Genomic DNA, 16065 nt, shown 5'->3' with positions numbered 1-16065 from the left:
TTGGACTTAGAGACTATAGTTATAGTTTCCTGAAAAATGAAAGTCTTTTTTTCTTTTTTTTAATTTTATTTTAATCATTGTTCAAATACAGTTTTCTCCCTTTTACTCCCAATCCACCACCCCTCCCAACCCTCCCCACTAAAAATGAAAGTCTTATTACATTTTAAATTCCCATGTCCATATATAATTTGAAATTCTTTTTTAGTCAATTAGGGCTTTATTTGAATGAACTCAGAGAAAAGAAATTTCTTAACCATTTTTAAAATTTTTAAAATTATATAATAGGGAAGTCTTATCAATCACAGACATTTATTTTAACTTAGATACTTCTTTTGCAATAAAAATGCATATTTTATATGTACAGAGAGCTTTTTGATATTCCATTACTGCTACTTTTTAAATGACTTTATTGTTCAATTACAGTCGTCTGCCTTTTCTCCCCACCCCTCCCCCCACCCCTCCCCCCCACCCCAGCTAAGCCCACCTCCCTCCCTTGCATCCACGCTCCCCTTTGGTTTTGTCCATGTGTCCTTTATAGTAGTTCCTACTTATTTTGGGCTAAGAGGCATTTAAAAACAACCTGTTTCATTGTGGTTATTTAGAAAGATAAAATAATTTCACACTACATGAGATGATGCTCCTTAACTTTTTTCCTGTGATAAAAATATATGAACTATGAGTAAAACTACCTGCTAATCTAGTCAGTCCTACATATTGCTTCATGACTGTGTTGGCAAAGTCATTAGTAAATGAAGTAGGGAAGTCTCAATGAGTAGCACATTCATTTTAATACATTTAAATTTCTTAAGTAAAATGTAGGTATTGTAACATATTAATGGTCAAATATTTGGTGAATCTGATATTAAGAACCCTTAATTAAAAACACAGAAACATCTCGGGATAATAATTTTTTTGTAACTGGTTTTTAATATCATCATAAAATGAATCTTTGCTTACTTGTTGGCATTTAACTAGTCTAAGCTCAGGGAAGCCCAGAATAAAGTAAAACTGGATAGTGGCTCATTGGTCATGTAAGTATTTGTTTATATAATTCTGTCTTTTAAATATAACATACCCCAACTTTCTGTCATTCATATACTAAATCATTTTCTTCTGTTTAGAACGGGACCTGTTTGGAGCAGAACCTTTTGACCCATTTAATTGTGGAGCAGGAGATTTCCCTCCAGATATTCAATCAAAATTAGATGAAATGCAGGTGACTATTTAACAGAATGACCCCTAAATGCTTGTTCTTTTTAATATGAGATGTTATATACCAAAACTATCCTTTTCTTGAGTTATTATCAGTATAAAAACATACTTAAAATAATTGCTTTAAAATAGTAATACACATTTAGTCCTAAAAATACTTCTCTGCCTACTAAGGATAAGCTTCAGTTTTGTTCTTAGTGTTGCAATTTACAATAGTAATAAGATGGTTCACATTTTATAGAAAATTACATGGATTCTAATGAAATATTTTGAAATCCAAGAATTAAAAGATCATTGGACTAAAATTCAGTCTCAGTCTTAACAATTATGAATTTCAAAACTGTGAATGGGTAGATGAAGGAAAATCTTTGTAAGACTAAAATTAATCTCCCTTAAAAAGAAGGATGCATTAGATCTGTATTTCATAACTTTGGAGCTCTTATTAAAAAAGGCAGACACCCAGTGACAAGTTTTTGAGGAATGTAGTTTAATTGGGTTTTTGTTCCTTCTTTCCCTTTTATTTTTCAATTCTGAATTGTTCTGGAATTTTGAAGATTCTGGTTTTAAGAACTCTATAAAATTGTCCATGATTAATAAGTGTTATAAACACTAAAGTCTTCTGTTTATATTTTCACTTTATATTTTGGTGAAATTATTATATGCTAATTTTTATCAAAAATTATGTATATATAATCTCTTAGAATGTGGACAAAAGCAAATTATATGAAGCCGAAGCTGATTTAAAAGAGGCAGAGAAGAGGAGGAGTCATTTTTATTTATTAACACTCTGTGCTTCATTTCCCAGAAAAAGAAAATTAGCTTTTTTGTTCTGCTTTTCTAACACTTCTAGCACTCCTTCCTAGAAAGATAAATACAAATACCCATCTGTTTATTTTGGACTGTACCTGTGAAGCAGTTTTACCTTCTAGGTATAATGTGATTTTCCTAGATGATGTTATTTGGCTGAAACTAAAGCAAGCAATATCAAACTTCTGTTGATTTTAGCATGTATGAATGACAACACAGTTTCCCCATCTCTTTGCTATATTTCAAATATTATGGAACTTTCACTTAAATAGTGCATAATAATTTGTCAGTGATGCTTTATTTCTTTCATATGAAATTAGTTGCTTTCCTTTGTTGATTAGGCTTGTACTATTTGGGCCTCATGCTTTTGCAAGGACAGATAGAGATACGGGCACTGATGTGGTAGTATTTGTTCTCAAGTGTTCCACAAACTGTGAAGAGTACTTTTCTATTAATGTTTTTTAGATTTTCACAAAACTGAAAATTTTTCTATAGATTTTTTGAAGATAAGTCTACAACATTAGATTTTTGTAAGAACTCATTTGAGAAACACTGTGTTGGAGTGAGTTCATGATGTGTTAGTCAAATATTAATCTGTGGTATTTTTGTTTTTATTTCAGTTTTTGCCATTTCTAATATTTTCTTAATGCCCTTTTTATTCCTTTCTGCTTTCATGGTGGGTAGCGCCAGAGATGGTTGGTATATTATTTTCATAATAATTTTAAGCAACTTATAAATTTTTACAGCTAAAGCCTTATTATTTCATGCTTTATTTAATAAATATTCAAATAGCTGTTTCATATGGATTTGTATGATTATTAGTTGTATTTAAAAAGATCTTATAACCTGTATTTTAAAGTATTTTTTTCGATGACTTGGTCACCAATGCATTGTCCACCTAATTGCTTGTCATTTCTTTGAGCCCAGGATTTACTTGCAAGGCAACTTTAACTAAAGTAAAATAATTTTTCCATCTAAAGTTTATAATGGCTTTTGTTATTAATCTTGTTAGTCTAATTAATCTAACACACTTTAGCTACCGTTTTTATCTTTGCAAGTATGTAAACAATTTATACAGTATAATGGCTTATATAAACCATTAGATTGAGTCAATAAGGCTACTGAAGTATTGGGTTTCCTTGTTCATTTACAGAGGATATCATTGAAACACCTTATACATGAACAATTTAAGCCATGTTTTATTATAAATTGGTAGAAAATTAGATGTTTATTTGAAATCAATAATTTAGTTTTTCCATTTAATTTAAACATGTCACCAACAAGCAAATCAGTGCAATAGTATTGATAGCCCGGAAGTGTACTGTGTAAGTTATAATAACTTAATACATTGAAGAAAAAAGCATGACAAGTCAATGAATGGTGAGAGAACTATGCATTGAGTGATGGTAAGTCAACTGGGTAATAATTTGGGAGGATCAATGTGCACCAGAAACAGCAAATATTCAATAAATTTCATAAGCATTAGGCAGTTTAAAATGTTTGAAATATAAGTGATTATTGATCAAACTTTTTATTTGGTGAGAAATTTTTATAAGGGCATATTGTATGTAAACCTATAGTCTTTTACAGAAGAACTTGTATAGTTTTTAAATATTCCCTTTAAAAAATAACTATATCAGCCCTGGCTGGTCTGGCTCAGTGGATTGAATGCTGACCTCCTAACCAAAGGGTCACTGGTTCAATTTCCAGTCAGGACACATGCTTGTGTTATAGGCCAGGTCCCCAGTAGGGGTCATGTGAAAAGCAACCACACATTGATATTTCTCTCTCTCTCTCCCTCCTCCCCTCTCAAAAAGTAAATAAATAAAACCTTTAAAAATATATGTAACTATATCACATATATATAAATAAAGTAAGTAGACAAATCAGTAGGAAACTAAACAATCAACAGATAAATTTTTACAAATGAAGACCGCAAGTGGCTAATATACATCCAGAATATTTAATCCAATCAGAAAAAAAAAAACATACAAATTAGGTAAAGAATTATAAATGTGTTTTGATCTAGCAAATTATAACTATTATTTTCTAGTAATAAACAGCACTGGTGCAAGTGTGATGAAACAAGCACTCTAAGTAATTGCTGGATAGTGTCAACTCATAGCTTTCCTGTAGAGGGTAATTTGTTATTAAAGCTTGTATTTGCATTTTTCATCAAAAATGAATATAATCTATTCTGAGGGAAAAATTATAAGGGTAAAAATGTGAAAAACATCTAGTCAGCCTTATTAGCAACTATAAAATAGTGGAAGCTATTAAATGATATTAAAAATTAATAGAATGTTATATGGTCATTAAATTAGCTTAATGTGGATTCAAAATAATAATAGAAAGTTTGCTTTGCTATGATTAAAAACATGAAATTCTATATAATATACATAAGGCATTAATAGAAAGTTATATGTAATATAATTGTACTTTACATTTTTATCAAAATTGTTTTTAAAAATCTATAGGTGGAAAGAAAGGAGACTCAAAGGACCTAAGTCAACAGGTTCACAGTTTTTGCACATTAGTGGTTTTTCCTTTCTTAATGTGCATTTCTCCTATTCCAGAAAAGAGAAAATGCAATTGGGTAAAATATTCTATACAAAAAAAATTAAAATATTATAAATAAAATTATTTTTGTGTAGTGTTAGTTTATGATAATTTTCATTACTACATAAATTAAATAAAGCCTCATTTTTATTCAGGAGTTAATTCCAGAGGATGTGCAGATCCTAGATGGATTCAGAATCTGTTAAACTATGACTTACAAAATGATACCTAGAAGAGAAGGTCAGATAATGTATGAGAAATTTTATTGTAGGAGAAATAACAATGTGTCTGTTCATTGGGTTGATTAAAATAATCTAGGAAACTTTGAAAGAATCTTTATAAAGTCACCATGGAGATCATCTTTTAAGTGATAAACTTTTTTAAAAATATTGAAATTACAGTTGAGCCCTATTTATTTTGATTACTATTCAAACTTTCAAATACTAATAACACATTCAGAAATAGTATTTTCAGGGCCATTGGTGTGATACTGGTTAATTTCAGAGTGAACTGGCAAAATTTTGAAAGCACTGTATGGTATCAAACTTTTCCAAAGGTAATATATATATATCCTAGTTCTCTGTCTGCCTGTCTATCTATCTATCTATCATCTATCTATTATATAGCAAAATATTCTTGTGATAAGAACAAGCTTTGAATTTGCTTAACTAAATGTAATGTGTATTCTAAGTACTGGAAAGAAATTTTGAAAACCTTTAGTGATGACATTGCTCTACATTGTGTATGCTGTAGATATAATAAGCACTCTGTGAATGTTACTAGAGAATATGGTGTGATTTGTGGTTTTATAATGACCTTCTTCCTGTACTACCTTAGTAATGGCTACATTGAATTTGTAATAACATAGGTACATTTAGATACCTGTTCTAAATTACTGTAATTTTGGGAAATGCAAATAGATAACACGATTAACACACAAGTATATGCAATCTAATTAAGCAAAACACAAAGCAGAAGAGGGACAAAGCTTTATTTTTTAAAGGGATTTCTTTTTTCTTTTCTTTTTCTTTTTGCTAAGCAATAGACTGCTGTCTACATTTCATGTGCCAAAAACGTGTCATGTGCCCACCCCAAACTACAGGTGATCTCAGTGAACAAAATTTCAGTTCTGTAAGAAAGTTAGAAATATCTTTATAATACATAATATATGTTTGTACATATATGATTTGTATATGAATATGTATATATATATATAGTATATGAAAAAAGAGAGAAGAGAAACATTGCCTCATTGCTTCTAAAAGAAAACCCAAAACCTAGCCTCCAATTCCATTGATCAGTGTGAGTCTGTTCTTTTCCGTCTCCTCCTTGTAGGTCAGTGAGCAAAGATTTACATACAAATGTGGGGATGGAGATAGTTTATACTTCTGTTATCTATCTTATGCAAAAAAAGAAGAGAAATTGGAATAGAGAAGGAAAAATTTTCTTTGTTGTTTTTTGCCATTAACTTTTAGTTCAAAACCTAAGGAATAAAACAAAATGAAAACATTTTGTAACTATATCAAAGGCAACTTCATTTCCAAAAACATCTAAAACATGCTAGGTGGAGTGGGATTCGTCGCGACTTCTTGCCACCGCAGGCAGACCTAGTAAAGGAAGCTTTTTTGGTGGCAAAGTGCTCTGCCATTCTTTCTGTGTTCCACCTAGGAGGTGACATTGCATTTACTAAACGTCTTTTGTCAGGATCCAAACAATGGTAACCGAAAAGAAAGGTGAAAACTAGCAGGCTATCTTGAACCAGTATCAATTTGAAGTTTAACTATCTTACTTATACTTAATATTACTTAGTTTTAAGTAAATGTCAATCGTTAAAGCCAACAGGGAATTTAAGAATGATGAAGACTTTCCTGAAAAAGAAACGTTTACAATTTAAAACTGCTTAATTCCATATATCTCAGTTTTTTTTTCTGTCTCCCATGCAAGCTAACATATCATATATTTAAAAAATGTTTAGTTCTAATGGTTATAAAGATCTGCTTATATGCTTTATATATTGCTTTATAAACTATATACCAATATATAAACATTTGACAAGCCAGCATTTGACATTTAATTATTTCTTAGTTGATCAAAGCATGCAGGTTTCAACTTCTGTTCATAGTCTCTTTGGTGTACTGATTTTTTTTTTCTGTGAGTATTTTCTATTTTAATTATTTCACTCTATTTCACAGGAGGGGTTCAAAATGGGACTAACTCTCGAAGGCACAGTATTTTGTCTCGACCCATTAGACAGCAGGTGCTGACGTCAAGAAACAAGTTCCTGATTCATGTTAAATTTATTTTATCTACATATATATATATAAATATATCATTCATTATTACTTTATAACAGGTCTTATACTTGTGCCAATAAATTTGTTAATATCTTCGCTTTCTGAGATTTATTTCAGTAAAATTTCCTCATACATTCACTGTTGATCTGTAACATTTTATTTTATAAACAACTCACTGTAAAGTAAAGCATTCTTTTATGTTCATTTCTGTTTCTATTATAGAAGAATTTGTAATCAAAAGACAAATATCCAAATATCTATCGTGTGTCTGAGTTCTAAATAGTTAGCATCTTGAAATTTGTGTTCATATACCAGGCTGCTAGATTATTATTGATTTCCTAAAAGCCATACCTTAATGATACCTTTCAATGTCCTAAAGACAATTTCAAACTTAATACCATATTCAAACTAATAAACATGTTACCATTCACTAGATAGGTGTCATTTTATGTATGAAATGTAGTTTCATATCATTGGAAAAATGTAAACTTTGAATACAATGCCACCAGATCATTTTTAGCAGGTTAAATAACAAAAATATAAATTCTTATAATAATTAAACCAAATGTATTTAGAGTATTAGTAAATGCTGGGTAACAATGTTAGTTATTATCATCAGTTATACTCTAAATATTCTATTTATTTCATAAATAAATATTGTGGCAAAAATGAAAATTTGCTATTTACGAAAAACTTAAAATTTAATTTTAATGAGATAATTTACATTACCAAACATGTAAACATCATTGGGTCTCACATATCCTGAAAAAGCATTTGGAAAGTATGCTGTCTATAGCTGCAGTGTCTTTACTCGTATTTACTTTACCAAATATATTTTTGTCTCAAAGTATTGTGATGCCTCATTAGTTTTGATACTCCAAAATCTGTGACAACTATTCATGAATCATTAGTTATTTAGCAAATATAATATTTTGTTGTTGAAGTTAGAATCTCATGTTTTTATAAAAATCAACTTTCCCTCAGTTTAGTTTTTAACATAAATAATATTTTTACTCAGTACAACAAAAATTTATGGTTAAAACTTATAACTTGATTCATTACATTGTCAGAAAAATAAACTAATGAGGTTAGATTGGGGGTAGATCTCAAAACAGACTTTTCTTTTAGTCTTGGAAAGTTTCTTCTAGTGCTAAAGACACATTTTCACTAGAAAAAGACATTAAATAGTTTATGCAATATTGTATTTGTATGTTTCTTCATCATGTTCTTTGATATATATAAGCCTTGTTTGTTTTCTGGTATCTGCTACGTTGTACCTTAATTAGAAGGCAGTATATGTTTCATAAAAAAAGTCTTTATAATTTTGTTGGTCATATAGTATTTTGGAATTTGTATAATGAGAACGCTTAGAAGCCATATCAATGGCTTTTTTTAACAGATAGAATTTGTATTTTTATTGTACTTTAAAAAGCTTTATGTAATAGGTATATATTTAGTGGCCATTTATTATCAATGGTAACACAATAGAATACTTAAGATGGTATTTGCACATTTAAGATACATTACTTTACCAATTTTTAATGGTAATCAATTCTGCTACGGGCATGGTTAAATAGTCCACAATTGGTCATTACTTATGAAAATTTATTTCACCAGTGCATTTTTATGAAGATCCTCTTAAAAATTGTATTTCTATGTAAACTCAATGATATGTTTGATTTTGCTGAGAATAAATGATTTGAATTAAATTAAACTGTATAATTTACTCATTAAATAATCTCTAATTAAGACACTTTCTGAAGCTAATTACATGCCAGATATTTCTCATCACACATTGGAGACAAAAGAAAGAAAGAGACAGACAGAAAAAAAGAAAGAACTTTAACTTCATTTCTTTTTTTTAATTGTTCAAGTACAGTTTTCTGCCTTTTGCCCCCATCCTTAACTTCATTTCTTACAGCCCACACACATTTTAGCCTTACGAGCAAATATCATTCAGTTGTGAAAACAATGGACTTGATCCTGCTGGTGAGAGAGGTCATAGTTTGGTTACTTTCACCAGAAGCATCTGGTGCAATAATCATATTATGAAAATATACCTTTTCAAAATTAAGAGTCTTTTTAGCCTGGTAGTAACAATACGTGTCTTGGCTGATGGCCTTAAAAAGTGGACTTGATAATAAGCTTTGAGTTGTGGCTGATGGACTATTATGAAGAAGTTTTATCCTATTCAAAACACAATGTTAAGTATTTTAAAGACACACAGGATGTAACATGCACTGCCTTGCCCACCAATGAATAATTCATCAACCCATTCAATAAAATTCATTTATTACTGTATGTGAATAACATGTATTACAATGAATAGGAAAACATCTTGCAAGTTTGCTAGCAGACATTGTTAAACTGAATGCGTCAGGAGCCCTACGTGCTATGGATACATAGCACTGTCTTGTGTCTGTAACCTTAGTTATCCAGTTGTGAAACTTATCAAAACACGTGAATGACAATTTTCTTCTTTTCTTGTTTCTTGCGTTTTTTATTTGAAATTTTTTCAAAAAGTTTTAGTCACGTTATACTAACTCATTTTCAGGTAGAATTTCTAATAGATTTCATTTTGTTACATTTCTAAGTACTGACTTTTTTTTTATTCTTTTAGATGTTTCTTAACATAACCATGAAAAAAACTGGCTGTTAATATTTTTCTGTTCCAGTGTTTCCATATATACTTCCAAATTCAATATTTGTTCATGATTTTGGGTTTCAGCCTCTGTTAAATTACTTGAAAAATCTTGGTCTCGCTTTTGACAACTAAATCGCAGACTCCACCTAAAGGACACCCTTCATAAGCCACTACCACACTGTTGAGATGGGCATGTCTAATGCCAGGTTGGGCAAAGGTAGGTTTACAGTTGCGTATGTGAGACAGAGTTTGTCCTTGTGTTATTATTTATTAATTATTGCATTTGTTTCTATACAAGCAGCTGTAAGTCTACTTTTGCCTCACCTGGTATTGTCCTCAGACTCCTGTGTGTCATGCTGGAAGGCCCTAACTTAAGCATCCTCTCCTTCCTACACAACCTCAGCCAGATTTCTCAATGTCTGTCTCATACATTTGGCAAGAATAAACATACATTTATTATTACATGCTTATTCCATGTGTTGATTTTATATAAAACACTTCTAGAAATCCCTCCCTTAAAATATATTTGGATTACATCCAAAATGGGATTCTTTTACTCTAGTGAGGAGACCACCTCCTAAAACAATTTAGAATTTTCTATTTTTCACCTCCAAGTAAATTTTTATGAAATGTGGATATTTAAAAAGCAAAAGAGTTTACCATTCTCTGGATTCATTTCTTTTCATCGTAGTTCTTGGATTCTAAGACACACCACCTCAAGATCATAGTTAAATATACAAAAGATGGCATCTTTAAAAAGGGGTTGAAATTAAAGGCTCATTTCAAATTTTTCTGGCATTGCACAATAAAGTGAAATAGCTGAATTTCTTATTTCTATATCACTAACATTGTGTTTCCTGTCAGCTACCAATATAACTGCATCACTAAAAATTTGCAGAAATTTGCCTTATTAACCTTAGCCAAATTTTGGCATTCCTTCAGATGTATGCTCAAAATTAGTTGAGGCAAGCTTTTCCAGTTTGCAAGCAACTCTATGACCACTTTGGAACGAACATACATTAAGGCGCTTAAATGTATGTTGCTTTCATTAAAGGGACACTAACTGGAAGCTGTAGTTATCACCTACCATTATCAATTTACCATTAATGTGTTTTGAAAAAATCTATAAGATAGTCTCTTTAGACATCTTTAAAATTTGTAATGTCTTTTTTAAATTTTGATTTATTGCCCAAAAATTTTGAGGGGAGGATGGTCTTGACATTTTTGTATCCTCTCTGGTGCCAAGCACAACACTTTATCCCTACACTTTTTAAGTGTAAAAGGTTGAATATATTCCCTAGCATGCTTCTTGGTAATGATGTGAACTAAAACTTATGCTGTCTGTGAAAGAAGAGAACAACACGCATTCCAAGTAAATGTCAGAAGATAACCACTTTGCCCTTCTAATGAAATCTCTACCATTATTTTCACTTTTATCTTACCAAAATAACAATTTGCTAAATAAAGATCTTTACATACGCTAAGAGCATCTATCAACCACCATAGAATGAATCATAGACTAAGGAAATCTATCTCAACTGAGGGAAGAAGAAAAAGCAAAGGATTATTGAGCTTCAATGAGGCTGTAAAGAATCAAAGATGAATGTTACATAGTTATGGTACATTTCATGTTCTCAAAGCAGTGGAGAACTCTTATTTGGTGAGCATGTACATTGCAGAATGATAGCTGCAGACTCAAATTGTATCTGAATACAATTGAGATCTCACATTGAGTCTCACATTGCAGTCACACAGTTTACCTTGATTTTAAATATTTTTAAGTTCACTTGTCATTAACTTTTCATTGTCCTCTTACTTCAAATGACATTTTACAAGAACGTGTTGGGGCTCTTCCCAGTTGACTGCTCCCTCCCCTCTGTCTGGCCAGGCTGCTATGTTCTAGTCTGTTCCAAAGGTCACTTGTTCCAGTTGAAATAGCTGTCTGGATGGACTGGAAATAATCCAGATTCTGGTCTTTCCCGCAAAGAAAGCAAAGAAATGTTTGTGTCTTGGCTACATTTTGAAAGAAAAAAAAATTAAAAATTTTATTGCTAAGTCTACAATAGTTGAAGAAAATTAATGTAATTCTGAAACTGATGTAAAATTGTTATTATTTTTTCAGTGATTTGCATCATTTTGATTTTTGTATACTTTTCAAAATCAGTTGTTTACTATCAGCATCATTTAGTAATTGGTATTAAATAGTTAAGAATATATATGTGTATGCAGAGTGATTTTTTACAAAGAGTCAGCATGTATTAATTTCTTATTCACGTATTTCACTTAGCTATATATTTTCCATTTACTTTATTTTTGGTATTTGCTTTAATTTGAAAAAATAAGCTTAATGTACACTAGACGGTGCAAGGAGTGAGAAGTTATAGGTAATGGGGGTAGTCATAAATATTCCGAGATATCAACTAAGCCATACTTGGCAACCTGACTGTGCACAGATATATGACCTGCTCATTTTTAAAGCAATTTGGACCATCTGAAGGTTAGGGAGTAGTAAGTATGATGCGATTATGTAAAAAGCTGTTTCAACAGTGATTCATCTTTAATTTCCTCTAGCTCTCTGATAATGCCTACAGCTTTCTTTTTTCTTTTTTTCTACATAAAAGGCAGTAAATAGGGAAGTACCTGAAGATAAGATGATTCTTGATTCATGACTTCTGCCATCAATGGGAATTAGAAAAATAAATCTTACTTTCTTAGAGTCACTTGTGTGAAAGTTTCTAAACCATACCTTACTTGAATTCTTAAGTAATTTTTAAAGATTTACTTATATAAACTACATTTGCTTTAGAATATCTGAGTTTGATCCAAAGGGAACCACTGAACTAAGATTTAAAACTTCATACTTTGATGTTACACTCAACGGTTACAGCTTTAGTCTGATCTTCAACTTTGGGAATGTCATGTAATAGGGTTCATGAAGTTCATGCGCATTAGCTATTCTTGGCATGGAAGAGAAAAAAGCCCTCCAAGTAAACCAAAGCTTTTTAAAATTGTCATAGAAACCACATATTTCATCTTTTATTTACATACTAGCTATAAATAAATATTGAATCAATGGCTCCTAGGTAAACAGTGCATTAGCTGGCACCAGCCCTGTAAAAGAAGACAGTAGACACCACTAAACTGTCTCGGCCTTTGTGTCTGTTTATTATTTCAAAACCTTCATAATAAAGTTGAACACAAAGCAAAAGAATGAATCTAAGATTCTTTCCTACTAGGGACATGTTGGAAAGAAGAGCTCAGAGCATATTTGCACTGGAGAAATAAGAGCCTATATTCTCTTCAAAAGCATTAACAACTTGTCACATTTTCAGGATAATTTCAAGATAAATGATGCATGCCTCAAAGAAATTCAAAGGCATTCATCTTTCCAAATAAATGGTAACCTTGAAAATGCCAGCACAGAAATGTTAAAATGTATCAGATAATTCTATATTGAAATATCAAAACAAATGTATTCCTAAATATGTTTACATATAGAAAAATGTTTAGATTCACAGAGAATTTGTTCTATTTTTGGATTTTAATGGAATCTGCTTGTATGTGCTTAGGTTTTAAAATGAAGCTTCGTATGTGAGATGTGAATATTAGACTACTTTCTTGAAATGTATTCAAGTAAAACTTGTATGTGTATGTGACATATACTGAGTTGTTCTCTGTGTAATGTTTCTGCTGAAGTTTATTGCTGTTAACTATAAAGAAAAGAAAATGCAGAGAACATGAAAATCCCTTGCATCCCTGTTAAATCTTTCAAAGTTAGCAATACATTTCTCATCTCTCTGTACCCCTTCCTTAAGCCTTAATCATAGAGCTGAAACTGAGAAAACAGCTGTCCCTGAAAACCACACAAGACTCAAGTATTGATTTCCGATATGCAAATTGATCAAATTTCTATAAACCTTTAGAAGATAGTGTACAAAAAAGAAACAAACAAAAAGGCAAAAAAGCCTAAAGCATTACCTCCTCCTTAGCAAAATTAACTTAAAAAAACAAAAGCAGTCAGAATGTCTATCTGATCAAATAAAATTAATTAGAAAGTTGGTGGACAGAAAATAGAGTGAGACCATGGAAAGCACATGAGTCATATGACCTAGTTGAGTTTATTTAGAACACACATACACACACTTAGAAAAATTTGGGATTCCATCAAAACCAGATTGTTTTCCGTACTGCTCCCCAACTAAAAATTAGGAGGTTAAAGGAAAATTGGACAAAAATGTCCCAAACAGCAATGCATGAAAATTGTCAAACAACTACCAAAACAAAATAAACAAAAGTAAAGGGGAGGCCATGTTTTATCATTTTGAATTTTAAAGGACATTCAACAGTTTTTATCTCATATAGTATTTAATATTAACTGGCATTTAACACCACTTATCTTTTTCTTTAAGAATTATCAGGAAAATTGCTATAATGAATTCATTTTTAGGATGTAAAATGATCCAGTGTAACTAGGATTTAAAGAACACAGCTATTTTGGAATGTGCTTGCTCTCAAGAATGGCCAAGCAAGATTAAAATAAATGCATTAATTGATTATTGTTCTTCATGAGAATGAGCAGTTTCAGGCAGAGAGAAACTTCAGCTCTGTTTGAAAAGGTCAGCAGCCATGGTATTTAAGAGGAAAACTGAAGTCACATTTTTAATACTTAAGACAGATGCTTTATGTTACAAGCCTTCTCTGATTAGATCTTTTTGTGCTGACTAGAGTCTGTTCTCCTGGGTGGGTATAAACTAGAAGAAAAAACAAGTTATTGTTCTTCACTGATCCTTTTCTGTGCCTTAACTGCACATATTCTTGAAGGAACAACTGAAATTTCTGCACCCTGGCTGCATCTGCACTCTAACTATGCTCCCATTCCAGCAACAGAAACCTTTATTTTAAAATCTAGGTACAAAACTGAAGTCCCTAGAAATGTAACTCTGAATTAGGTCTAAGCCAATTATTAAAGTTGCTTAAGGTATTCAATGAACACTTTGGAACCATTTTAGTGACATATTTATTATTATTTCATTTCGTAAATGCTAAAACATCAAAAGAAAATGATATAAAAATGAATGTATATTGACAAGAACAATGTATATTTATGACTGCCAAAATCTGAAGATTACTGATATAGATTGTGGTATGCCTATGTGGTCAGAAACATCACTGTAAGATGAACAATCTTTTCCATCCAGTACTCATCATACAGTAATTTTTTTTTGTATATATGAAACCACATACATCAGTGGGAACTTATTTGTATGGAAATACTCCAGTCAAACCACTAATCATGGCAGTCAGACTTCCCAGAATAAAGCAGTGACTCTGAAAATTATGCCAACTACTTGGGTTAAAAATATGGTTTCAAAAATTGCAAATCAGCACAATATGGAAAGGTTATTAGCAAACTACACAAATGTGGTTCTAAAGTACAGTAGACAATATTGAACAGCAATTTCAAAATCACTTTTATTTATATTAGACATAGTATCTCAAACAGAAGAAAGTTGCAAAAACCCACCAGTTTAGTCAGGCTGGGGTTGGCATCTAAATATCTTTATGCTGCCTTAATGAGTTTTAATCAGAAAATATGGAAGTCTTTGTGTAGAATATAGGTCACCATATGGAAACATTTTTCCCCTCATTTTAAAGCACATATTTATTCAGATGTTTTCATAAGTTCTTTTTTTAAAGAGCTTGTTTATTTATTTTAGAGAGAAGGGAATAGAGGGAGAAAGAAAGGGAGAGAAACATCAAAGTGTGAGAAAAACTTCAATATGTTGACTCACACACCCCCAACCAGGGACCTGGCCCACAACCCAGGCATGTTCCCTGACTGGGAATCAAACTGACAGTCTTTTCTGTTTTCAGGACAATGCCCAACCATCTGGGCCACATCAGTCAGGGCTCATTAATTATTCATGACTTTATTATTTGACACCTCATAATAGTTATAAATTAATATAAATTAGACCCAAGGAAATTGTGAATATAAAAATATATTTTTCATATTTATCACAATATTCCAACCAGATTTAGGATGAGAGGCAGACAGGCCAATTATGTTTTTAAGCTTTTGTGATAACTTCAAATTTAAAAAACAAACAAAATATAATAACTCTATAGTTATAAAACATGTCTGTTTTTGTGTCAAGATTTTATAAAAATAAATTCACTGCCCTGGCTGGCGTAGCTCAGTGGATTGAGCGCGGGCTGGGAACCAAAGTGTCCCAGGTTCGACTCCCAGCCAGGGTACATGCCTGGGTTGCAGGCCATAACCCCCAGCAACCGCACATTGATGTTTCTCTCTCTCTCTCTCTCTCTCTCTCTCTATCTCTATCTCTATCTCTCTCCCTTCCCTCTCTAAAAATAAATAAATAAAATCTTTAAAAAAAAAAAAGAAAAAGCTTCCTTTCTTTAAAATAAATAAATAAATAAATAAATTCACAAAATGCATTTCTATTTTTTAATTTTTATGTACCTTTCTTAATGCTGCATAATGCCAATGTTGTTCGACACAATATTTTTCCAAATTAGTTCACCCAT

General features: G+C 31.3%; 1 protein-coding gene across 7 annotated transcripts in view; it reads left to right on the top strand.

Annotated features, from left to right (window-relative positions):
- Window positions 1-8581, top strand: part of GULP1 (GULP PTB domain containing engulfment adaptor 1) — a 219195-nt gene extending 210614 nt beyond the window's left edge. For 4 of the 7 annotated variants that reach the window (XM_045830867.1, XM_045830877.1, XM_045830905.1 and 1 more), the window contains 2 exons: window positions 1122-1216; window positions 6771-8581. In XM_045830867.1, coding sequence (XP_045686823.1) covers window positions 1122-1216; window positions 6771-6842 — 167 coding nt within the window. In that variant the 3' untranslated portion in view covers window positions 6843-8581. Of the gene's footprint in view, window positions 1-1121; window positions 1217-2703; window positions 2715-6770 lie in introns of all 7 variants that reach the window. The other 3 variants (XM_045830886.1, XM_045830895.1, XM_045830923.1) reach the window with 1 other exon arrangement.
- The last annotated feature ends 7484 nt before the right edge of the window (window positions 8582-16065 follow it).

The sequence above is a fragment of the Phyllostomus hastatus genome, unplaced genomic scaffold (genome assembly GCF_019186645.2).
Source record: "Phyllostomus hastatus isolate PE091 unplaced genomic scaffold, TTU_PhHast_1.1 phas_contig_1, whole genome shotgun sequence".
Classification (NCBI taxonomy): Eukaryota; Metazoa; Chordata; class Mammalia; order Chiroptera; family Phyllostomidae; genus Phyllostomus; species Phyllostomus hastatus.
This window is presented reverse-complemented; position numbering and strand designations above follow the sequence as displayed.